The 26,862-nt window shown below is 39.7% G+C and overlaps 1 protein-coding gene across 2 annotated transcripts in view; it reads right to left on the bottom strand.

Annotated features, from left to right (window-relative positions):
* The window catches only part of rxraa (retinoid X receptor, alpha a), a 122,254-nt gene that overhangs the window by 56,592 nt on the left and 38,800 nt on the right, over positions 1-26,862 (bottom strand). For both annotated transcript variants that reach the window (XM_077232918.1, XM_077232919.1), the window contains exon 2: positions 22,605-22,715. In XM_077232918.1, coding sequence (XP_077089033.1) covers positions 22,605-22,715 — 111 coding nt within the window. The remainder of the gene's footprint in view (positions 1-22,604; positions 22,716-26,862) is intronic.

Below are 26,862 nucleotides of genomic sequence, written 5' to 3'. Positions count from 1 at the left end.
GAGGGGTAGAATGGGGCATGAGTAAGTCAGTCAGTCCCAGGCTGAGCGCAGGGTGACACTGACTGATGGCTGGTTAGAGGTTTGTGTGGGGCATGGAGAGTTTAATCACCCATAACCTCAATTACAGACATCCACTCAGACTCATAAAGCAGCAAAACAAGATCAGCTCCTGCTCCAAATTCCAGTAAAGGCATGGCACAAAAAACGCTCTCTCACTCACTCACTCACACACTCACTCACTCACTCACTCACTCACTCACTCACTCACTCTCACTCACTCACTCACTCACTCACTCACTCACTCACTCACTCACTCACTCACTCACTCACTCACTCACTCCTTCATCGGGAGTATTTAGTGACAACAACGCTCAGAATACCTCAGACCACACACAGTTCAAAAGCAAAATAATACTAAATAATTATGGAAATGATTTAGAAACGTTAAAAAAACAACTGAACTATTCAGAGATAACCTATAAGAAGCCTCACTCAAACACGCAACACATTTCTAATGATCACGAAAGGTCCGTGTGAGTGCTGCAGATCACACACACACCAGCTTTACGTGGGATTAAGCTCCAGCCTTTATCGCAGAGTTCCCACAATCCTCTGTAGACTATCAGAGTCTCCTCCCAAGCCCCCATCATCTCCTTTCTACCTTGTTTTCCTGTTCCTTCCACCTTAGAAAGGAAAAGGAAAAAGCAAGGCGTTGAGTTGAGAGACCCAGGTCATAGCTTCTCAACGAGACGCAAACAGCCAGGAGTGTACGGCTTCATGCTGTCAGGGGCTAACAGAGTGACGGGGGTTTAAGGGTCACGGCCCCTCAGCGACCCTCATCAGATGTCTCAGGAAACGTTGAGTCATTCAGTCAGGCGTGCAGCAGGAGACCTCCATGTTGACGGGTCCAAACAGTGAGACCTCAGAGTGGGAAATGTAATCATTAGCAACAGAGTCATTCTCTGCATGCAGCTCTGCAAGTGGAGTTAAATCAGGCTTTAACGTCTTAAATGCTCTCTTAGATTATAATAATGATATACACATAAAATTAATTGGAATAGTTACATTTTAAGGCAGGTTTATCCGTCAAAAACAAACAAACAAAAATATAGAATATGAATAAAGCAATGTTTTCATTATAATAATACACAGAGCAATATTGTATACATTTATTATTAATTATATTAATTACATACTGTAACTTAATTAATTTACAGTAATAGGGAAAAGACACTGCACATTTAAAATACTTGTCCCTGGCCAAGACAAACAACTGCTCTCAGCTGAATTAAATCAGTATTTAATGTCTTAAAAGCTCTCTTAAATTATTTATAATTAATATTTATTCAAATATTATAAGAATAATAAGAATAAGAATACAAGAATAATAAAGAAAATATATTATGTAATATAGTTAATATATACATACATTTTATATATATATATATATGTATGTGTGTGTGTGTGTGTGTGTGTATGTATATATATATTAGTGGTGGGCCGTTATCGGCGTTAACGTGCTACGTTAACTTGAGACTTATCGGGCGATAAAAAAAATCGCCGTTAATCTAATCTCAAAGTTGAGTTGGGAGCTGGGTCTATACTACGCAAGCTATGATGACTTTCACCTTGATATTTTAGCGCAGATGTATACCTAGCCGAATTGCACTGTAGGGGGCATTTAATACCAATATATTGAAACGTCTGTTTATCCATACTCCCTTAATAAAGGAGTCCAGACATTAGAAAAATATCAGTCTATGCGTTTTATATTTAATATGAGGGAAATACACATCCGTAACGGACGTGACACAAAAAAACTTTAACTTTTAGGTGGCAAAAGTAATACTACCCACCGGAAGAAGAAGGGTTGGCTCTCCACAGAACATAAAATATTCAGTTCCCAGTTACGGACGTGAGCGCTCTGAAAGCGGCACTGAAAGATTGCTTTAAAACTTTCACAGAGACATCAGACAGAAAGCCTTTCATTAAGGTGAATTTCGTTTTGTATTAATTGTATCTTAATTTTAAATCAATGTTTCATCAACCAATTGCCTGGATTTAATAAATAAGAAGTAAATATAGCAGACAATAGATAATCACGACACGGAAGCGCCGGCGCGTGAACTGGAACTCGTCTTGAGAGTCATAAATGAACCGAAACACAGCGTATAAGGCCTACTTGCCTCAGGAGTACTGTGGGTGGCGTGAGGAGCGAATGTATAATGTAGAGAATAGTTACGAAAATGGAGAGAAAATATAAATTGGGCGCATTAAAAAGAAAAGAACGAGATAGTCTTTGCTCAACAAGTGACACATTATTACATATGCATTAATCAGATATTTTACAGGTTTCTTTTACGGTTTTAATTTGAAAATGACTTGGTAGCAGAGGGTTGTACTGTACTGAGAGTCTAGCTCCGCCCTTGCCTATCTTACAAACTACCTGCGAGTTTATTTATTTGGGTAGCACACATATTCTGAATGCTTTCGGCAGAATTCAAATGAGCCATTTTAATCTATATTAAATTAGATTAATTACAAGATTACAGTGAGATTAATCTAGATTAAACAAATTAATCTATGCCCACCACTAATATCTATATCTATATCTATATATATCTATATATATATATATTAGGGGTGGAACGGTACATGTATTCGTATTGAACCGAATCGGTACGGGCGTCACGGTTCGGTGCACGAATTTACACGGAGAATACACGGTATAAAAATAAATAAAACTCTAAATAGCAATAAATTTCGCTCAATTCGCGTTTGGTCTGAACGTAGCATAATGAACTGGATGCGAAATCAATATTGCAAATGCTGTAGTGTGTGTGTACGCGCGCGAGAGAGGGAGAGGCGCGGGCGCGATCGAACTGTGTGTGTGTGTGTGTGTGTGTGTGTGTGTGTGTGTGTGTGTGTGTGTGAGAGAGAGAGGCGCGGGTGCGATCGAACAGTGGAAACATAAAAACATACTCCGTCATTTTGTTCATACAGGACATCATTCAAACTGCAAAATGTTTACATATATTTGTGTAACTTACACTCGCAATAAAACACAACATTGTGCTTTTGTCACACTCTAAACTCTTGTCAGACTGTAACCTACAACTGTCACCCAACCAAATTCGCGCACACACACACACACACACACACAGAGTTTTATTTTTAAGTTACACATTCTACATTGATTAAAAAAGAAAATCAAATGTGGTTTTTAATGGTAGTATTATTTTATACGGAAATCAATTATTTATAATTCAGATGAGAATAAAGTTAGGGTTAATTAAAATGAGGGAAAACAAATATATCGATCTGAAATATAGCAAATTCATTTTAAATTCATTCAGGTACAATTACCAAACATATCGCAAGGTATTTTTGTCTTTTTATTAATTTAATTAATAAACTAATTAAAGTATATACAACTGTTGTCAGTGCACTACAAATAAACTGGTTCTATGCCTTTATTATTAAAACTTATTTAAAAAATACAAGGCTTAAGACATTTATAAAAATACCTTCTGCATTTTTGTTTCGCTTTTCACTCCATTGTACCGAAATCGTACCGAACCGTGATGTCTGTACCGAGGTATGAACCGAATCGTGACTTCTGTGTACCTTTCCACCCCTAATATATATATGTGTATGTGTGTGTGTAAATATATATATATATATATATATATATATATATATACACACACACACATATACTGTATATATAAACTATATTACATTATAAAATATTTGTATTAATATATTTTGTTTATTATTCTTTTTTTGGTCATTAAATATGATGTAAAAGATATTGCACATTTAAAATATGTCCCTGACGCCATGAATTCAATGGACGGCTCTGACAAACAAGCTGAAATGTATGTGCACAAAAACACGGATATGTGCACTGACAGCGGATTCTTAAATCTGTAATGCATCCTATTTAATTTGACGGATTACTTGTCCAAGTGAAAATAATTTGTTGATCCAGAGTGCTGTCATGGCGACTTGAGTCTCACAAATCATTTTTAATTGACAGTATTTAAAGCAGGTGAAGGGAAAAAGCGACTGGCAGAACATGAAACAAACATCTCTCAGTATTGTGAGGGAACCTAACCACCTGTCACTAAAAGAAGCCATTAAATAATCGAAAACCCTGCTTTTAAAGATGAAGTCTCATATTCTGATGCTAAAACACTTTCTCCCAGTTTAATGTGTAGCAACAACTGCAAGTAAGCCATTTGTAGGGTGAATTATGAAGAGCGTCAACTACAAACGATCAGACTAACAATTTTCGGTGGATGATCTCATAAACTTGCATTGGAAGAAGAATAAAAGTGATAATCAAAAGGACCAGAAAGTAATATATATTTGGGCCCTTGACCAAACACCTATAGCAACCATCTAGAAGTCCACTTAAAAACAGTTTAGGACTCACAACTGCCCCCATTTAAATAGAAACGCATCAGCCAGAGCAAATGAAATGATGAGGGTTAGACAACAGAAGGAAACAGTCAGTGTTTCGCCACTTGCTTGGAGTCCACCAGTCAGTGTATCCTCTCCTGCGTCCACATTACTACTGTGTGCTCAGCCAATCAATTGTATAATGAAGCAAGATAAATGGGAATTACCCGCAAGGCAAAGGTTAATGTCTTTCGAACCGATCTGCACTCATTCTATCAACAAAGGAGGAGATCACAAAGCCTGGAGCATCTCTATTGACTCAATGGTCCAGAGCGACTCCGTGCCTGCGCTGAGGTGCGTTATCTGTGGGTTGAGAAAGCATCTATCTGTTGCCATATGCCTGTGATTGGAAGTGTACGACGAAGAGGCTTTAAACCTTTTCCGCTTTTTCCTCCAAGCAATGAGCTAAAGCAATGAGCAACTGCAACAACAATTGTGACATCTGTTCTGCAGAAAAGACCCGACGGATTACATGTCAATTACAACAAAGAGCCCGGAGTCCTGATAAATGACAGCCCGCAGAGCTCCTTTGTCGCGAAAAAAAAAAAAAAAGTGAACATTTAATTGCTTTCTGTATTCATATGTATTTGGAAACAGATGTGAAAATGGCTAAGAAAGAATATGCGTTTAAATGTAAACAGGCCAGTTAGTTGATTGAAGTGATTATCTGGGGAAATGAATGCAGTTTTATGCATTTGTTTACACAGATAAGAACTTTAAATATAGATTAGTTTGTGTTTGAGAAACATGAGTGTGTTCACATAGAGGACAAAAAAAAAAGTGTTAATCTAGTCAACATTACTAATGATGTTTGTTTAAATTTTTGCGAAAACTTTTTATCATCACAAAGCTTCTTTTTTAGCTCGTTTACATTATTGTTCAGCCAAATATGTAAATAAAATAAAAATGCATCATGAGGATGATTACTTTTTTCTCAACTATTCGAGGTTTGTTTGTTTGGGTCATATTAGAGTGTTTACATATGTAGGAGGATACAACGTGTTAATCCATCAACAAAAATACTGCTGAAAATATTTGTTTAAATTACTAACACTTTGCTTTTGTTTCATTTTCATTATTGTTGACGAAAAAAAAAACTCTTGAATATGAAAGATGCATCACAAAGACGCTACATTTTACTTAAACTGTTTAAATTACAAACAAAAACATCTAAACTTTGTTATTGTTGAGTAAATAAACTCTTTGAAGATTTAAAAAAGGTGCATTTTAAACCAAAAAAATTTACCTAAAATGTACTGTTAAAGAAAATTTGACGAGATAAAAATAACTCTGCTTGCTGTTTTTAGAAGTAAATAATATTCAAATAATATAATCAAAGTACGTAGATTGTTCCACCTAAGCTGAACAATAGTAAACTGATCCGCTTTTTGCGTTAATACTGCAGTTATGTTTAGGTGTGGGTGTGTTTTTATCATGTTTGTGTCTGCTTTAACTTTTTAGGCTTTTCCTTTCACTCTTAGCACAAACAGGAAGTCTCTAGGCTCTCTTCCTGGAGAGAAGGTGCAGTGGGATATGCACACACACTTACAAATGCAGGTTTTATGAGAATACACAGATCTTTGCAGCAGTGTCGTTTTTTTCTGTCTTTCACACATGCACATGCAGTCCAAAAACTTTTGCTCAAAAGGCCTTGTGAAGTTTAACAGAGACGGAGTGTCCATAGCGAACTGATGGAAAGAGCCCACTGTACTCAACAGTCCTAAAGCAAACCTAACAATTCCTGCACACTGAGGCAGAACACATGCTAAAAATGCCCTTTTTACAAATCCGCTTGTGTCTGAGGAGAGGATGAGAAACATCTATCTGGCCGCTTCCAATTCTCTGCACATAAAACAGTTTTCAGATTGCATTAAAATTGCACATCGCAGCTGTTGTTGAAGTTGTTTACAAGATTTAATTCAAAACAATAAGAGCAGAGAAGTTAAACATTCAAAATCCTCTTTTGCTCTGAAGTGTTTGTAATTCTAAAACTAGCGATGTTCACATGCTAACTTTAACCAAAACCCCTAAGAAAGTACCTTTACCCACCATCCTGCTAGACTATCCAGTTTAACATGGTGGATTGTTTCTAGCTATTCCAAACTGGTCATTTGCTGTTCCACACACCGGTTATTAGCTGGTCAACCAACCACCATGTTCCAAAAACATATCACAAAAAACTACCAGTACATCAAGTAGCTAGTTTGTTGCTAATCTAAGATGCTCTACAAGTTTGCAGCAGTTATTGACCATCTTAGAGCCATCTTAGAACAGCAAATGACCAGCGTGAAGCAGCTAAAAACAGCTTGGACCAGTAAATAACCACATTGGACCAGCTAGAAACCAGCATCTATGTTACTAAACACAGTTAACAGTTTAAGAAGGATGTTTCCAGGAGAGCACAATTTCATAATTGGAAGAAAAAAAAATGGGTGCTATGTTGGGTGAAAACATTCCATGATCCATAATTGATGAGTTTAGCCCATCAATTAAATCAGGAGACGACAAGTTGTTTGCAACTCTGACCCACAATTAGCTGAAAGCATGTAATCTGGTTACTTGCGTGTTAGGTGATAAGTCACAGCTTACACTGGATTTGTGTTGCTCTAATGCACCGCTCTACCTCAGACAAGCGATGCATGGGACACAAAAAGCATAACATTAAAGAATTTTACAAAAGCTTTTTATACAAGCTGAAAAACAAAAAGGATATGACTGGAGAAGGGCAGACCTAAGTAAAGGCTTTTAATTTTAGAGTGGTACTCTTCATTTGAATCAACACAAGGAGGAACTAAGAGTGACTTTGAAGGATTACAAGCAAAAGAAACAAAAGGATACTGGCTGCACGTCCTCAGTCAATTCAACCTTGAGGACGCTGTCACTCTTTTGTGAATTCTGCCTCATTTTATCACCTTTTAAAGATTGAACATTATTCCAGTTATGACGTTTGAAACCTGCCTGCCACAGATAAGCAACACTGACAGGAATGAGAGAGATATTGACTCTCACAAAAAGTCCCATAACTCAGTTTACCCTTTCGGCATAAACACACCATGAGTACTTGCAACCTGATATAGGGCCATATAAAATCAGTTTTATTTTTTTCAAAATTTCGTTGTATATTTTTAGCAATTTCTGTTAAAATGTTGTTAAATTCTTTTAATTTTTGTAAATTCCATTTTTCCGTTTTAATTTTTGGGAATTCAGTTTTGTTTTTACCCTTTACTGTTATTTTAGTCGTAAAAAGAGTGTGCTTTTAATGTTAATGATTAAAATGTACACAAATAAAACAGGAATGTCTTTAAAATTATTGAGGTAACAAACATCACATTTACTCAGTACTTTTCAGGAAAAATACTGCATGATGCAAACACTGCACTCGAAGTACTTCAGGTAACAACAAAATATTAATGGTTATGTGCTTTAAATTGTCCACTAAAATAAATTATATTAGTTTAAATAAAAGTCACACTCAGTCTCTCTCTCTCGAGCACTGTCAAGCACGTTCTCGGACACACTCGGTCTCTCTTGCGCACTGTCGAGCGTACTCTCGGACACACTCGGTCTCTCTCGCGCACTGTTGAGCGCGCTCTCAGACACACTCGGTCTCTCTCGCGCACTGTAGAGCGCGCTCTCGGACTAACTCGGTCTCTCTCGCGCACTGTGGAGCGCGCTCTCAGACACACTCGGTCTCTCTCGCGCACTGTTGAGCGCGCTCTCAGACACACTCGGTCTCTCTCGCGCACTGTCGAGCGCGCTCTCGGACACACTCGGCCTCTCTCTCGCGCGCGCTCTCGGACACACTCGGTCTCTCTTGCGCACTGTCGAGCGTACTCTCGGACACACTCGGTCTCTCTCGCCCACTGTAGAGCGCGCTCTCGGACACACTCGCTCTCTCTCGCGCACTGTCGAGCGCGCTCTCAGACACACTCGGTCTCTCTCGCGCACTGTCGAGCGCGCTCTCAGACACACTCGGTCTCTCTCGCGCACTGTCGAGCGCGCTCTCAGACACACTCGGTCTCTCTCGCGCACTGTCGAGCGCGCTCTCAGACACACTCGGTCTCTCTCGCGCACTGTCGAGCGCGCTCTCGGACTAACTCGGTCTCTCTCGCGCGCGCGCGCTCTCGGACACACTCGGTCTCTCTCGCGCACTGTAGAGCGCGCTCTCGGACTAACTCGGTCTCTCTCGCGCACTGTCGAGCGCGCTCTCAGACACACTCGGTCTCTCTCGCGCACTGTCGAGCGCGCTCTCAGACACACTCGGTCTCTCTCGCGCACTGTCGAGCGCGCTCTCGGACACACTCGGTCTCTCTCTCGCGCGCGCGCTCTCGGACACACTCGGTCTCTCTCGCGCGCGAGCTCTCGGACACACTCGGTCTCTCTCGCGCATGCTCTTGGACAGACTCGGCCTCTCTCGCAAACACACTCGGTCTCTCTCAAGCACATTCTCGGACACACTCGGTCTCTCTCACGCACGCTCTCGGACACACGCGGTCTCTCTCGCGCACGCTTTTGGACACATTCGGTCTCTCTCGCGCAAGCTCTCGGACACACTTGGTCTCTCTGGTGCACTGTCAAGCGCGTTCTCGGACACACTCGGTCTCTCGCGCGCACTGTCGAGCGCGTTCTAGGACACACTCTGTCACTCGGACGCTTAGCGTCAAGTTTATTAACTTTTTCGCTGACAAAAGCAGAGCCGTGGAGAGCACTTCGCCATGCTTTCATTGTTTTGAAGGGAGAGGGGCAGCTGAAATGATGGGAGGGGTTCTGTTGCCCAGATTTGCTTCCCCCGGTCTGCATTTTCCCCAGACATACACAAAAGAGAATTTCATTCCAAATATGTAAAATTCCGCAAAGTTCCACATTAACAGTAGATTCTGCGTTAATTTGCCAATTCCGCGATTACGTCCGCGATTCTGTGATTGTGGAAATTATAGGGCCCTACTGATAGACCTTCTACCATGCAGATGGATGGGCAAAGCCAGCCCTGCTTGCGGTTGAGCAAAGCATTTTGAGCATTTCGCTTTTCATAGTATGATCGCTAGTCAGGCATCAAATCCATATGTGAACCTGTTATTGACCTGCTCTGAATTGGAAAGTGCCTAAACCCAGACGGTTGGTATCCCTTACCATATCATTTGAGCATCAGGATTTGAATAACTGAGCTGCGAGGGAGCAAGAGTGTAGGGTGAATTAGTGCCATTTCAGACAAGAGCACTTTGGCAAGTTACTTGAGTTTGTCTTTGGCGGTATGGTTCCTTATGGGGGTTCTTGCTCCATAATTTATAACATACAGAGCTTGAGCATTAACGCTCCATAGAACCACCAGCTTGAGTGAAATACGGATTTAAGACAGTTTAGTAAATGTCTTTAAGCAACAGTTTTAACATGTAGACGTAGCAGTGAAATCCGGGACGTCTATACAGTAGCTTGGCTGTGAGGATGAGTGTCTCTCGGCAATGATGCCTGTGACGCTAGGACTTGGAAGCCTTGGTAATCTGAAACAAAGAAAACAACAGCCAGAAAGTGCACGGAAGTATGCTTGATACTTATAGTGGGAGGGTTGCCTGCAGTTTGATCATGTTTCCCGGGCAATAGTGCCCATATATCCTCCCAGTCTGATAGGAGAATGGTAGTGGTTGGAGTGTTTTGACACCTGACCAAGTCAGCTGATCGCAGCCTATGCCTACGTGGCCTGTCTGAACTAAAGCTGCGCTCGATAGAAAGCAAGTCGCACACGCTGTAGCCAACCTCTTTCAATGGAAAGCATCTAAAGCCTGCTTGAAAAATTGCTAGATAACGTCATATGCTAATTAGCATATTCATGATGTCAGTGTCACATTCTGCGTAGTCAGCCTTTTGCATTTGTTTTCTTCTCTACTACTCTGTTCACATACTATATTTTAATACAGCCAAATAATTAATACAACTGGTTTTAATTTATACATTTTTCTGTTTCTGTATGACATAATGACTGAAACCTGACTAATTAAGACTGCTCTTATTAACCAGCTCTCCCTTCCAAGCAATTAATCTCCACTAAAATCTATTTTAACTGAATGGGCTGCTCCTCTCACTGAACAGAGAAGGCACTGAGAGAGGTGTGCACATGGCGGGAAAGCAAGAACTTGCCCTCTTGCGGCAGTACCGGCGAGTCTCGGAAACTAGATAAGGTTTTCCCAAAAAAGTCGCTAGGTGATTTTTTGGAAAAAGAGTCGCTAAAGGGGTCTGAAAAGTCACTAAATCTAGCGACAAAGATGCAGAGTTTGCAACACTGGTCGTACAGCTCATTTCTATTGTGTAATGCTGTTGATCTTCTGCACACGTGTCTGCCGCGTACTGCAATATAACAGACCAGATGGCGGGAGAGTTGTTAAATAAACAGCGACGTGCCCGCATTAACAGCTTGGGTTACAAACAGCTGCTTTATTTGCCATTTCTGATTTTGGAGTATTATCAGAAAAGCGGGAGCTGGGAGAAACAATGATAATCTGCATCGCAGAGGGATTGAATACACATGATGTGAGCGAGCCGCACAGCTCCCTGTTGAGGACAGAGCCCCGTCGGCCCAGAGGGATGTGCCTGCACTGTAATCAGATGCCGGACAACGCTCAGTAAAACGGCAGAAACATTGTCTGCACAGCTGGAGTAACAGTTGTCCACTTTTGGATGGAGATTAAAGACATAATCAAGGCTGCATGTACACACAAATATACATGAAAGAGTGTAATCCAGAAAAAGGGAAAAGCGTTGCGGAGGTGTCTCTTTACACTAATCTCTGCTTTCAATCCCAATTGTTTCCTCTCCATTTGGACATCTTCGCTTGAAAAGCATTAGCAGATAGGGACACGGTGTTCTGAGAATGTCCGCTTTCATAAGCATTAAAACAGCCCTTGCTTCCGTCACATAAACATGGTTAACCCTTTCCAGGGATTGGCCTCTTCTGCATAAGATAAGTAGGAAAAGAAAAAGAGGACTAAATGAGAGCTAGATGACTAGCTCAGCTGGAAGTGAAAAGCAATCCACCCGGCCGAGACAACAGGAAAGCACATCTTCTGAATGAGTTATGCACACCAGTTTATTCACAATCCCTGCCTGTAGTAGTGTTGCACGATATACCGGTACTAGAAAGGCATCGCGATACCCAGCAATTAAAATCGGTACGATGTGAAATTTTATTAGTACCGGTACTTTAAGAGTGACAGCACTCTAAATAATAAGATCGGTATTTCTTTAATTTGCGTCGATGTGTGACAGCCGGAGTCAGGATGTGTGTGCAGAGCTCTGCTTCCACTGTTTTCATTCACTAAACAACGGAAGCAGAACAGTAAAATATATACGCAAAGCTAAACATGCATGCATGAGAAAATAAAGCGCGGGACGTGCTCAGACCTGAAGCGCTCGCACATGCCTTTCACACAGCATGCGATCGCGACTTCAGTTCTCTTTCGTGGATTATTTGGATTGAATAATCAAAATTCTAGGTAAAAATGTACGTCCTGGCAAGTATTCACGTAAAGACAGTCGGGTATGTCTTTAGTGAAAGTAAACTGTTTGTAAAAAATTAATCGTATGTGTTCCATTGGGTAGCCTACGTGCACTTCTTAAAGGGCCGGACCAGCAGCCTAATATTCGGTGTAATTAATGTTAATGAAACAACAGAAAATAGACAATCACCCAATGCTTGACTGAATAATTATATCTATTTATTAAGAATCAGTCTATAGTTAATTTGTAGAGTGAAGACTTTATTTTTTTCAGCTACAGTACTAGGTCTATTTAACAGTAGCATTCAAAAAAGAAATGAAGCACTGTTTATTTTATTGTATGTCTCTTATAGTATTTGTCATATTGTTTGTAATTTGCTTTTTTGCTTATTTGTAATAACAAAGATATAATTAAATGAAATATCTATATTGCAATTATAAAATTACATTTAAAAAATATTAAATAACTAATTTCACGAAATACAACACACTGGCACTTGCTAATTATTATCATTTTATTTAATAAAGGGGAGGGAATGGTCAAAAAGCAAGGAAAGTTTTTTAAATTAATTTATAAAACAATGAATTGTAAGTTCTGTCATATTTTTCAGTTACATTTACTGGGGTTCGAGCACTGTCAAGCACGTTCTCGAACACACTCGGTCTCTCTTGCGCACTGTCGAGCGTACTCTCGGACACACTCGGTCTCTCTCGCCCACTGTCGAGCGCGCTCTCGGACACACTCGCTCTCTCTCGCGCACTGTAGAGCGCGCTCTCGGACACACTCGGTCTCTCTCGCGCACTGTAGAGCGCGCTCTCGGACACACTCGCTCTCTCTCGCGCACTGTCGAGCGTACTCTCGGACACACTCGCTCTCTCTCGCGCACTGTCGAGCGCGCTCTCGGACACACTCGGTCTCTTTGTGGGTTAAGTTACACAAAGAAAATCTACTATAATTTTTGTTACTATCATCTATTTATATTACACTGGTACATTATTTTCACAAAACAAAAAAGTTAAAAATGGGTTTCATTATTGTTGTGCAAAACATTATTTCTTTTGATTTTGGAATGAAATTTGACCCAGACAAACACTTAACTAAAAACTTACATTGATGTTGGATTTATTAACTAATTATTCTTTTGAATTATATTCTTCCAATTAATTAATTGAACCGGTTCACAAAACTAGCCTTGAAAAATAGTCCTACTTTTTAGCATAGATTTAAATGAAAATGAATGTAAATGAATTGGTCATGTTTAAAATCCTCCATGGATTTTAAAGATTGAAGTTTAAATACAAAATTTAATAAACTACTCAACCACTAACAACAGGTTCAATAATATAATCCAGACTAAAGCGTTTATCCTTCCCCCTCACACCAACTGTAAAATCCCTCTCTGTCATTCCTGATGGCATTGTGTTTGATTTTTACTTTCATATATTCGTTATTACATGGCAACATCAGTCAATTAGCTCAATGTCACAGGGGCATCGTGTCCACAAGTCCATTTCAGCCTGTGGCGTTTGTTTCGCTCGGGCACACATGCACTGCTCTCTACCTCCCAGATGCACAGCAGCCTCAACTAAACCGGGGGAGTGCATGTTTGTGTGTGGTAAAAGGTCAACTTTTTTGCAAGAATTCCTCTGGAACAGCCTATGTGCAGCCGAATCCACAGAATGAATGGATGGCATAAAAAAAAGAACATGGGTACAATTGACCCTTCGCAGGGAGTTTGATTGACATACGATCTGGCCAATCATAATCCGCCATGCGCCGAATCTGCCATTTTTGTCCGACAAAGCAGACAGGAGAGTAAGTAGATTAACATTGGACATCTTTCTTAACATTTGGACTTTGGACAACTGACATCTTTCCCCGGTTAAAACAACATTCCTTCTTATGTTCATTCATATATTTGATGCTATAAATTAACTAGAAGGAAGAGATGATTGGTTCACGAGCAGCTTTAACTGACGCTCTACAGCAATCTGTCATAGACATTAAAGAGCCACTGTTACGAACCCTTTTGTTAAAAATGGTATTTATTGTTTAAATTTCTTTTTTTTTAAATTACCAAATTTGAAAGTTGAGATTTCCTATCAAAAGTAACCTGGTCTGTCCTGTCTGTCAGTGCTGTATTTTTCTCTGCGTGAGAACGGGGTAGCTTGCTGGACATAGCTGGGGGTGGGTCTTTGTATAAAGTGTCATTTTGGTGAAATTGAACATTTGCAGAGTACACTTTTGAATCTGTAGGATATATATAAGTATGACTGATAACTGAAACTCTGATTCATACTGTGTGTCCCTGAACAGCGGTGCACCAAAACAAGACATTTCCATTAGCTGTAAAAGTACCAAACCACTTCCAGTGCAAACATGGGCAACAAGTAACACATTCTTCCCATTCTGACTGTATCCCAGCATGCTTTGCAGCAAATTAGCACACTCAGCTGGCCCTGTTGCCATCTATATGACATTGTAAAGGTCACAATCTCCTTTCGTTCAGTGACCTCATGCCCTCTTTAACCTGTATCAAAAGATGGCAACGCTGGCAGTTGTCTGAACATTGACCTTGGCCTTCATGAGAACAGCTCTGGTGGCATTCAGATCAAACAATCGCTCCAGTTGTTTGCGCCCCCCTCCGCCACAGCGTTGGGTATAATGCCAAGTATGTCTAATCATTTTAGCGTCAAAATAACGACAGAACCCCATCAATGACCTCCCCTACGAGCCCCGATGCCCTCTCAAGCTCTTAGTGGCCATCCTAAGGGAAACCAGCTTCCTTGTGCCTTTGTGGATAGAGCTAACTGACCGTGCACTTTCCAAAGGACACCTGAGCTTTGACAACTGCTAAGCCTAAGGCACGGTCCAGTTAACAAACAGACGATGTGCAGACGTATGGCAAAACATGATATCCGTGCAACATTGCAGCAATGCGTCATCTGACGTAAGAGAAACTGCTGAGATGAACATAAAAAAATAAATATTTTTTTTATATTTAATCTGAGAGAGAGAGAGAGAGAGAGAGAGAGAGAGAGAGAGAGAGAGAGAGAGAGAGAGAGAGAGAGAGAGAGAGAGAGAGAGAGAGAGAGAGAGAGAGAGAGAGAGATTAAGTTTGGGGTCAGTTTCTATTCATCAAAGAACCCTAAAAAAGCAGCACAACTGTTTTAAACAATGATTGTAAGAAATGTTTCTTAAGTACCAAATCAACATATATTAGAATGATTTCTGAAGGATCATGTGACACTGAAGACTGGCATTAATGGCTGCTGATTCAGCTCTGCCATAACAGGAAGCATAAGAGAGGTATGGCAAGCATAAGAGCCTTCTTTCAAAAATAGGAAGAAAAAAAGTATTTAAAAATTTCAAAGTATAGATGCATTTCTGATTCAAAATAACTCAAAATGATGGAGAGGGTCACATATTACATGCATAACTTGCCTAATCCAAACAATTTTTGCATGTAATTCCCAAAGACCTTTGAATTTTCCCCCATCCATCCCAAAGGAGCATGAAAGATCAGTGCTAAAGTACGTCAGTACTTTATGTTTGTAAAATCAGCATGCACAGTGAACCTATGTGTCCAAAGCATCCTGTTGTCCCTGGCAGGACAGATCTTATGCATATTGGAATCAGATGACTTCAGCTGAGGCGTCCATCCAAACAACACTTGGAGCTCTTATTCCATAAACACACACACTTACACTTCTAAAGAGTCTGTATTTTTCAGTCACAGATAAGTGAGAAGCTCTGGGCACAACTAGTGTAATTTATGTGTGGGCAGCCGCACACATTCATCCAGAAAAAAAACAGGATCAATAAATAAATCACCCAGATTGGCCACTTCCTTTGGAAGGGCCTCACTGAATGTCTTACTGTTCTAAGACTCGAAGTATGCAAGAAAATATTGTTGCGCAACCTGAATGGAAAAAAAGAGAGGTTCTAACGCCACAATATATCAAATTCACAATTGTTTTTATATGTCACCCTAAGTTTCATCCTAAAACAATGCATGGTGCAAACAAAAAACAAATAAAAAAATCTGTGTTTTTCAAAAACGTCGGCCAATTGAATACATTTCAGAAATTTTATTTAAAAAAGTTTTTTTCGAGAAATTATAAAAAAAAAATGGTTTTTACTTCAACAATGTGCATCATTTAATAACAATAAGATCAGTAAATGCTTTTTTTTAAAAGTAAACAGGGTTAATTTTGATTTAATGTCTTGAGCCATGATCACCATAAATTAAAACTTAATGACGAAACAGACAGAGAAGGTCAGGGAATGACTGCATATCCCAGAAGGCAATGAGATGCAGAGCGAGACACGGTGTTGCCGCCCACCAAACCCCTCGGTCAGCTGTGACAATGAGATAGGATTTCACTGTGATGGTGGGACACAGAGATTAAGAGCTCAAAGATTTATCAAAGGCTTAGTCGCTCTGATTTTTTCCCTGACCCAGACACAACGAGCGGCTGCTGTCACACTGTGCCAATGTTAGCTCCACTTCCTCTGTTTTTAACTCACTCTTTTTTTTGTGGTTTCTTTTGCTTCCTCCTGCAGATTTGGCCCCATCTCTCTAACTATTGCCACTCACACTGTTTCACACATGCTCTGGCTCTGATTGGCTGGCATGTAACTAAGAATTTCAGCTGGGCTCACTTTCAAAGTTGGTCAGTGAATCAAATAGTTTATCTCACACACACACTCACACTCACACACAGTTTCGCAGTATTGTTCCTCCATTTTGCCACAAAAAATGCTACGAGATGGTTATACCCACATATCTCCCACAAGGGGTGGTCTTTTAAAATAGAGTAAAATAAAGTAGAAATGTACTTTTTTAAATGTCAAATTAAATAAAAAAAATTACTTTGCCATATCCAATGGCAGGGAGTGTTCGGGACAACATAAAACATCTATTATCTATAATAACAATAATAATAGTAAAAAGTTTTATTAATGTATTCTTATTAACAATACATGCATCATCATTATTATTAATCCAACAACAAGGAATAGTATTATCATCATCATCACTGAAGAACGGATGACGACTGAAATACACACTTCAAAATCTAATATTAATCATTGTTCTTTTATTAGCTGGAGAAAGTGAAATATTTAAAGATATTTCACTCCAGAACAATGCTAATAGCTCCAAAAATGTCTGTTCAATGGCCTGCGTTACATTGTCTTCTGACATACACACTGCACTCTCTGCTAATACATGACATCTCTGACATCTCTGATCCAAAAAACCTATTTAAAGCCAATATCACAGATGTGTCTTCCATCATTTTCATTTCAAGAGGCATGGGCAGAGTAACACAAGACATGAAAGCAAGCTGCTTTCAATTAGCTGGCAGATTAGCACAAAAAGTGCTTCATAGCGTCACGGGGAAAACTCCATCCCAACGAGCCACATGACTCCCACTTTGCTTCCAGTGTTTACACAGGGCTGATGAGGGAATAAAGTAAAACGTCTCTCCCAGATGAGATCACTCGGATCAAACTTTTCGTTTTGCTTCTCCTCATTACACTCCCGACGTATGGAATGTGCTCATTGGTGCAGAAACCGGGGGTGGCTGGAGTGTTTAGGACTCCTGCCAGGTCTTTATCAAACAGCCGATGAAAATGAACTTCGAAATCCAATTAGCCCAAACTCTTTTGGCAGCTACGACCCAAATAATGACAGACTGCAGGCTCGCTGTGAGAATATAAACCAACATGAGTACATATGACAAAGACATGTTAAAGAATGGCAGCCGAATTGTTATTTCTCCACTGGGTTACCTTTGAAGCCCAGTTTAAATAAATATTACCATTAAAATAGCCTGTATGCCGGGTAGTAATGGATTTCAGAGCGAATAAAGAGCCTGACTCTATAATCAACAAGTTGGAGTTTCCAGGCCCCTTTTGACGGCCCCGGGGCAACAGGAAGTGGCGAGGGCGAGCATGGACGCCAACTAGACCCAATTAAAAAACAAGGAGCATGGAACATGTTGCAGCTAAAAAGCTCCTTTCCTTGACCTCCCTCACCCTTTGACCCCAGAGTGCCCCTTCCCTTTCCCGTGCGACCACAAGGTCTACAAACACATGCTTTGGTCTCGGAAAGCCTGACCGCATTTTCTTTTTGGCTCTCTGTAGGCTGCCGGCGATGTTTCATTGAGCTAAAACACACCCACCTTGAGCAGAGTAATTTATGCAGTTAATTCTACAGCCACTTGTCGCAATAGGGTCGCAAAAGTTGTTTCCAAGAACTCGGGAAAATAAATGGCCTCCAAATTAATTGGGAGAATTTATGAAGCTGAGAGATGCACCGCGACTCAACCAATATAATTAAGTGTGGCTAGAAGTAATAAGGTTTGGCTTTAGGGAGTAGCTTGAGTTTAAGATAGGCTAAGTAATGCCAATAAAAAGTGAATAATTAAAGAAAAAACACCCACACCTGAAGGAGAAAGTGGTCTGAAATGAGTCTGACTAAACCCTCCTCCTTACCCAACCCTAATGAAACAACAAAAATCTGAGCCAGCGATCGTCTCCTTCTACCCGCTACAGAAGTGGTCCTGTCATTTGGGCTCTGCAAACATGGACCATATGTGAGTTCAGCGCTGGCAATCAGACTCCATTATGAAGCAGGCGGCTGAGTTCATCAGGAAAAAATTAGCCCGCCACTCGGTTGAGCTCTCCCATTGGCCGGTCACGCGGAGCGCTGCGTTTGAGGGCACCCCAGACATTCCTGTGGATAATCTTTTCCATTCCTCTACTCGCTGCAGCAAGAAGAGCCCAGATCGCAGTACAAGGACGGCATTGTGAGGCCCCTCCGCAGAAGTTTTTTAAGTGCTCCCTCTTGCGCACTTCATACGAGCAGTTTAAAGAAAAAATTATATTAATAAAAAACCGAGCGCCTTTGAAATTAAGTTGGAACTGAATAAGGACGCCGTTTCTCACGGTCTCTTTCCAGTAAGGGTATGTTTTGTAAAAACAAAACAAAACAAAAACAATGTAAAACCACTGGAAGCCAAAGTGCCACCACATCAGGGATTCAAGATCTCCCCGGGTGACGCTCCTTTGCCTGCTTCGTTCGCCAAGAAACCCATGTCATCTTCCGCACTCGAATGTGTGATTTTGGTCACCACGGTACAAGCAACAAGCTAAGACTGGAACACATCCTCCCGCTCTGAAGAGATTTACGGAAACACATTCCCTAATTAGAAACACGGCTATTACTACTTCTATAAATGAGCGACTCCAGTTAGGCTAGCCACCACACCAGACCACAGGGTTTCCACAGTAACCGTTTCACCGCGAACAGACTGCTGAGCACCACGCAGGATTTTAAAGACTTGTTATCCACAAGCTCTATTATGGGCTCTGGAAAAGACAATATGTAGAAAGAAATCCTTTTTATAGGCAAACTTATGTGTGTTGCCAAAAACTCTCTGGAGCGTCTCAAGACCACCACGCAACTTGGGGAAATAGTTAACACTTTAACACAAACAGAACGACTTAACATGAATGGCTCCGAGTAAACCAACTAAACCAAGGAAATCTCTCTGTATACCCTCAATAAAAGTAGCCCTTTGTTGTAAATGATGTATGCAGACCATCTGCAGTGGCTATTGAAACATGCTTGCCATGCCTTTCAGGGTTCAGAAAGTATAAAACATAGGGCTGGACGATATGGCCAAATTTTATATCACGATATATTTCTTAATTTCGGTCGATACGATATAATTCCGATATCGATATGAACAATATAAAAGCCTCAGAAAAACTGCCAAGAACGCCCATAACAGATGTCTGTTCCTACAATCTTCTGACAAATGAATTTGCCAAGTCTATGAAACCTGCTGGAGTCTTTCGCTACTGCACCATAACAAACTACATGAAGCAATGAAATAACCCATCATAACAATAATATTCTCTTCTCAATACCTGCTACAAGACTATGAAAGCATATGGGTAGCAATATTCCGTTTGAAATGTAATATGCAAAATGACAATGTAATATGTAAAATGGCAATGCATTTCAATTTTTATATTTACATTTGGCATAACATTTGTGCAACATTTGGTAAACAAAATGGGGGAATTTTTTCCGATTTAAATCCCATTTCCTGCATTTACATAAATTTAGGGACTATGGTGTTACAAAATCCAGGAAATAATTAAGTTGATTATAATGATAAATTCTACCAAAAATAAAAGTAGGCTACTAAACTATGTATAACAAGACTTGAGATAATCATTTTATAAAGTCAAAAATGTTCACCATTAATGTTTTGTGTGTAAATAAAACTGAAATATACAGAAATTGAATAAGGTTATCAAATAGTCTGAACTGCATAAATTATAAATTAAATATAGATTAATCCTTATTAAACTACACACGTTCTTTAGACAACATCAGTGAGTAAATTGCTCTGTTCCCCTTTGTTCTTTGGTTAACTTAACTGACAGACAGAATTGGCTGCTGTCCCTTTAAGATCTGTCGCTGATGAGAAGATCTTACGCATTTAATTTTCTCATTTAGGCTACTCTTAACTTTCATTTAAGATTTTATTTAACTCATTTAGACTGTTCTTGTGAGGATACAATTGACAAAACGGACATTTTGGCATAAATATGTGTGTTATTATTCAAGCGCTAAAGAAAGAGAACTGGATTCTGCGCGTCGTGTGCATGTGTGTGCGTGCGTCAGGACATTCACAGGGAGCGATACCTGCTCATTAGAACTTTCGGGTTGAGCTATTTTTAGAGTGTGGACGCGACGTTCCTGGCGGCGGACGGGCGCATCGGCACAGTCTATCTCCTGATCCTCGTTTGATGTGTTCCCGCTGCTAGTCGGACTCGGCAGTCACACTCCGGCACATTTTGCAGCACGCTGAAACACCACTGAATTTATACCACTGAATTAGTCTTTCCTCTCTTATCAACTATTTCGTATGCTTTCTCCTCACTTGTGGAAGCTCGTTCAGTCACATTTGCATTGCGGTCAGGGGCGCTCATTCTGTGGCCGAAACTTGCCGCGTTGGAGATCCGCTGCTCTGAGCAGTGGCTGCGTGTCTGTGGTGTACGTCATCAGGAAAGTAGCCCATTGTGTTCTACTCTTTCTGACGGCTGCACGCCTAACGTCAGTCAGTGACAGATGCTGCTATTTATATTGAAATATCGAAAATGTGTTTAAAAATCATATCACCGTTATCGAAAAAAAAAAAAATATTGCGATATATATTGATATTGAATTATTGTCCAGCCCTAATAAAACATGGATTCAATCAAATTACATGGGTACGTGATGGATAAACCAGCCTTCAACTTGTGCTTCTGAGCAAACGCTGAACCCTTTGGGGCTTTGGTAAAAAATATTATAAATAAAAAATTTAACAAAAGTCCAAAAAGTGACTGTCAAATCCAATCCCATTTTAAAAGCAAAATCAAAGAGATGAAGGGAAATGGTATCTCATTTGAATAGCATATATGGATGAGGTCTCCCATAATGCACCCGGCACGTGTAGGGTCACAGAACTGACTCATTTATATACATACACAGGAGTGTTTCCCATATCCGTGGTTCTCATCTGATGTCACAAAAAAGGTTGCAAATTTGTTTGGTGATAGGGAAAAAATACGATGCTAAATGTAACTAATTAAACCTAATTTACCATATAATTGTGCAAATGAAGAATAGCTAAATACATTGGCTTATCAACGTTAGGAGTAAACATTTTATGTATATTTTGTTTTTGACGTCTAAGGACGTCTGTCCAGTCAAACTGAACAATTCATCTATCAATTAGTTGAAACCAGTCAAAATACAGACATGTCATGTCCTCATCCAAAACTGTAAAATTAATTAATTTCAATGTTTCATCGTGAGGACACGTGCACTCAATTTTGTTTGGTCGCTACTTGATGGGCAGTGAAAAATCTAGACAAAACCAACTGAGAACCACAGTCCTTCAGGATTCTAAACTGAATTGATTCAGGAGTCTTTTGTGAAACCATTTTTTAATGAATCAGTCCATAAGTCATTTGCTTATGAACTGATCTAGAAGTTACACTATATTAGGACAACACAATAAAAGACATGTAACAAAACATGCTTATACACAAGCCAACAGTATATCATTCTCCACATACCATACGGACATGGCTGGAATGTGCCGTAACTCTACCCCATAAGGATCACTTAGAGAAGACTGGTTGCTAACATGTCCATCAGCCCATCAGCCCTAGCCTAAACTGTAAATAACACACTGCAGGGCCGAAACATTTGGATGGGGCCAGACACTATTTCAGATTAGAGAGCGTGTTTGTATGTGGTACAAGATGTGTCTTGTTTCTTGCAGATGCAGACATATTACAAGACCAGACACATTTGGCATGAGTTATAGCTGAGCGCGGTGGAAATCCGTTTAGGGCTCTAAATATGACTTCAATGCATTGATTTATGCATGCATTTTAAGTGTTCTTCAAAGTAAGAACCATAAGGTTTCATGGGAACAGTTGACGCACACAAAAAGGCAGAATTATTATATGGTGGAGCTACATAGCTGCCAACAGTTGAATTATTGCTAAAAGCTTACACTCTGCAGAGAACATAAGTGATTTTGCAGTCCTGAATAAGCATTCGTTACCTGTAGAAAGTCTGCGCTGATGAAGAGCACACATTCCGCTGAAACACGTACATGCTTCTGCTCGTCCTCTCTGAGGCGGTGGTGGTATTGAGCACTGGGGCTTCAGGAACCCTACGGGAAAAGCACATGAGATTCAACTTTACTACATGTAATTCATAATGATGAAACTATTTCGCCAACATAATTGTAAAGTCTAATAACCATGGGGGGGGGGGGGGGGGATTAACACATCCTCCAATACCAATGAATTTAAACAGAACCACAAGGTTAACGTAACATTAATAAGTAACCTTTTATCTCCACAAAATGACATGAATTATGTTACTTGCTAGTCAGAATGGAAGTCATATTGTGAATATGCTCTTTTCATAAATTTATGGAACCTGAATAATTTAAGCATAACATTTTCAATATTGTATTACAATAGACTACAATTATTATTGCCATTTGAGAGTTTTAGCCATGTTATCCCTCTCTACTGAAAAAAGATCCACTTCTGATTGCCCACTTCAAGATCAGACTGGCAGACCTGACAGAGCAGATGTTTATTTGCCCTTTATATTTAAATTGATCTTTTAAAGAAGCAACTTCTTTGACTCGTCCTGCCTCGTATATTGCCCCACTATGTGCCGTGGTAAGCCCCAGCCGACCTCTCACATTTCCAGTTTTTCCCTGTTCTCCAACCCACAACCCAATAGGCTGCCAGACATGCGAGTCGGGATGCAAAGGGGTAAAAAAACCGCCAGGGGGGAGTTAAGAAAGGAGCAAGGGTGAGATCGGAGGCGGATGACTCAGTATGGGCAAAAGGCCAGATGATACAGGCATGCCTGTGGGGGTCATGGCAAGACGCCATGCTGTGCATCTCAGGGGTTTTTGGGCCATTCCTCACACAGGGACCTTTTCTCTGGTACAATGGGTTAACTGATATCATCACCCACGTGGCAAGAGATCACAGAATGTCAACCGCAAGGGGTTTGCTGTCAATCAACAATTAATCTTAAAGGGACATGTTGATCCACAAATGAACATTACACACTCTAGTTTTGTTCAAAATCTGTATGACTGACTTTCTTCAGTGGAACACAAAAGTTACATTTGACATCCTAGATTCATATAAATGTACAAAATTACAAAAAGCACTAAAAGTATAATAGTAGACTATGACTTGTGTGCTATATTCCATGTCTTTAGCCATAAACAAAATAGCTATTTTGAGATCTTTCAGTTCACAAAAACACTTTAACACTTTAAACACTTTAACACTTTAAACACTAGTTTAAGTTCACTAGTCAGGGAGTTGGCAATTTTTAGGTGCGTCTTAATCATAAAAACTTCCCAGTGCACTGAAACATTTGCTCCCTTAAAAGTCCCCACAATGCACCATGAAACCCAGAGAGCGATCAATACTCATTATTAAGGGATATTCTTTAGCGGGAAACCAAAGCCACAATACATTGATTCACAACCAAGAGAGCTAGGGAGCTGATTAAGATGCACCCTTTATTCATGAATCAGACTTATCTGGTTCTCAAGTCTACTCATTGACTCAATTGTCCAGTTGCATAAATGGTTTGGAGTGACAGATAGGTGAATAGGTGAGGTGAATAAATTACAGTAATTTTTTTTTTTAGGTGAACTATCCCCTTAAGTACTTAAATTAAAATCCTTAAAAATGAACGGCAAAAAGTCAACATATTTTTAATATTAAAACAAATCACTAAATTTAGAGAGCAAAATAAAAACTCAGACAGACTGATATTTGAGGATGTAACTTTTGCTGTAGTCTACTTTTACAAGTCAGCTAAGGATGTGTGATGACTCACAGAACCAATGATAGATAGGATGAGCGAGCGTGCACTGAATGTGCACCGAATGATCTTAAAAAGCTCGTAGACCTTTCGGATGGGAGCGAACATGAAGAGTGAAGGGCAGCCACATCCCCCACTCTGGTCCCTGCTCAATAAAGCGCCTTTACTTCCACCATGAAAACATGTCATTCCAGATGAGCTCAGCCAATGACATTTAAATCAGGCACAGGGATATTGAATTAGTTCCCCATGATAAGCTGGCTGGGATGCTGATGCTTTGGTCAAAGGGGGTGGGGGACAGGAAACGGACGGACTGCCTGTTAGGCGCCTGCTGCAGCTGTTTGACTAAAATGACAAAAACGTGGAATTGTTCGGAGGGGGACGAGAAACCTTAAAGATGATACCAAGGCATGGTAATATAGACATTATGAGCCTGTTTTTAAGAGGAAAAAGAACTGTGAAAAGAGCTGGAGAAAGACAGGAAAAGGGACAGCATCAATCAAACTATGTAACGATTACTTTGCCCAAATATGAAAACTGTGTTCATGTGGTTACAAACCCATTTGCTGTTATTTTTCAGTGGAGCAATTTCTGAAGAGAGTTTCCATAGAACTACAATTCACAGCGACCACGTTTGCCAATATCATAAATAAATATATAAAAATAGTAGGGCTGGGAGAAAAAACAAAATCGATTCACTTTTTTTTTAAAAACAATTTTAAAATCATTTTTTCTATTACAGAATCGATATTAATTCAAATTAAATTCCTTTATTTTTGTCCTTGCTTATAGATGAGGTTGACAGAAGTTAGCCACTTTTGTTCCAACAGAGGATGAAATGTGGCGTTATCTATGAGTGAGTGTTAAAGTGACGCGAAAGCGACATGAGACTGAATGTACTGAAAAGCCCTTACGCTACTCATATGCTGAGAAAAAGATAAGTAGACAGTAAGACAGTATAGCTGCACGATTAATCTTTAAAAGAATGTGATCTCGATACAAACACCTATGCAATCTTCTTCCATTTCGTCTGTCTATTAAACCTTTGACAAATTCATATCGCAGCATTCAAATCTGTGTTGGCGCTGCCGTCTTTTCAACCTCATAGTATCATTATTTCTGTGATACAATAGTACAAATTATCATAGAAGTACTTGGATAAAAGTTTAAAGTGTTAAAAATATATATATATCGAATCGCAATACTTGTAGAATCGTAATTCTTGAAAAAAAAATCACAATACATATCGTATCTGCACCCAAGTATCGTGATAGTATCGAATCGGGAGATAGGTGTATCGTACCGTCCCGGCTCTAATAAATAGACTTGTGCTCTACATTCCTAGGTCTTGTAAAGCCATAATAGATAACATCCCCTTCATTAATTTGGTAACTTAGGAATCTTTACAACTGGATCATTGAATCAGTGAGTTGAACTAGAGATCTGAATCAGTTCAATGTCATGAATTGATCATTACATTGAGCCAGTTCTTTTCAAGGAACAGACTGATCTTTTTTACAAATAGAACTAAATGAGTTTGTCCATGAACCAGACTTATCTTGTTCTCGACTTCAGCTTATTGATCATGTTAACAGGTTCACTGGGGGGGAAGATTATCAGTAACTTAAATTTCCTCACAAAAAATCATATGAGAAGAGTCTGAATATATCATTTGAGTCGCATTAACAACTTTGATACTTTTTGGTCATTTTTGTTCACTATGAAAAGTATGGAAAAAGCAGAAGAAAAGTGTAAAGAAAAAAAAACAACAGCATACAGTTGAACATCATAAGGGAGTTAATAATTTAGAATCATTCTTGGTGAAAGTGCTGAATACTAATGCTCTATCTTAAAGGGATAGTTCACCCAAAAATGAAAATTAGCCCTTGATTTACTCACCCTCAAGTCATCCTAGGTGTATATGACATTCTTCTTTCAGACGAAAACAATCTGAGTTGTATTAAAAAATGTCCTGGCTCTTCCTAGCTTTATAATGGCAGTGAATATCCGTTTATGTTCTGAAGTCCATGCGACTAAATATCAGCATCGTACGTCTGATATTTATGCTACGCCATGACAAACTACGCTAATTTTGACTTGCGTAAGTTGCGTTTTAGGCGTAGATTGCGTTTGGCCGTTTGATCGGAAGCTAGAATTTTACTTTGTAACGTGGTAAATATGAATATTTTTCTTACACAAACTCAACGCTTTGCTTCAGAAGGCCTTTATTAACCCCCAGGAGCCGTTTGGAGTTCGTTTATGATGGATAGATGCACAGATGCATAGATTTTATGGACTTTAAAACAGAAACAGCCATTCACCGCCATTATAAAGCTTGGAGAGGCCAGGACATTTTTTAATATAACTCCAATTGTATTCTTCTGAATGAAGAATGGCATATACACCTAGGATGGTTTCAGGGTGAGTAAATCATTTTAATTTTTGGGTGA

This window comes from Siphateles boraxobius, unplaced genomic scaffold (assembly GCF_051911475.1).
Source record: "Siphateles boraxobius isolate OS27281-9 unplaced genomic scaffold, OSU_SipBor_1 18, whole genome shotgun sequence".
NCBI classification, from domain to species: Eukaryota; Metazoa; Chordata; class Actinopteri; order Cypriniformes; family Leuciscidae; genus Siphateles; species Siphateles boraxobius.
The sequence above is the reverse complement of the archived record's forward strand: the minus strand, read 5'-3'. Positions and strand labels throughout refer to the sequence as shown.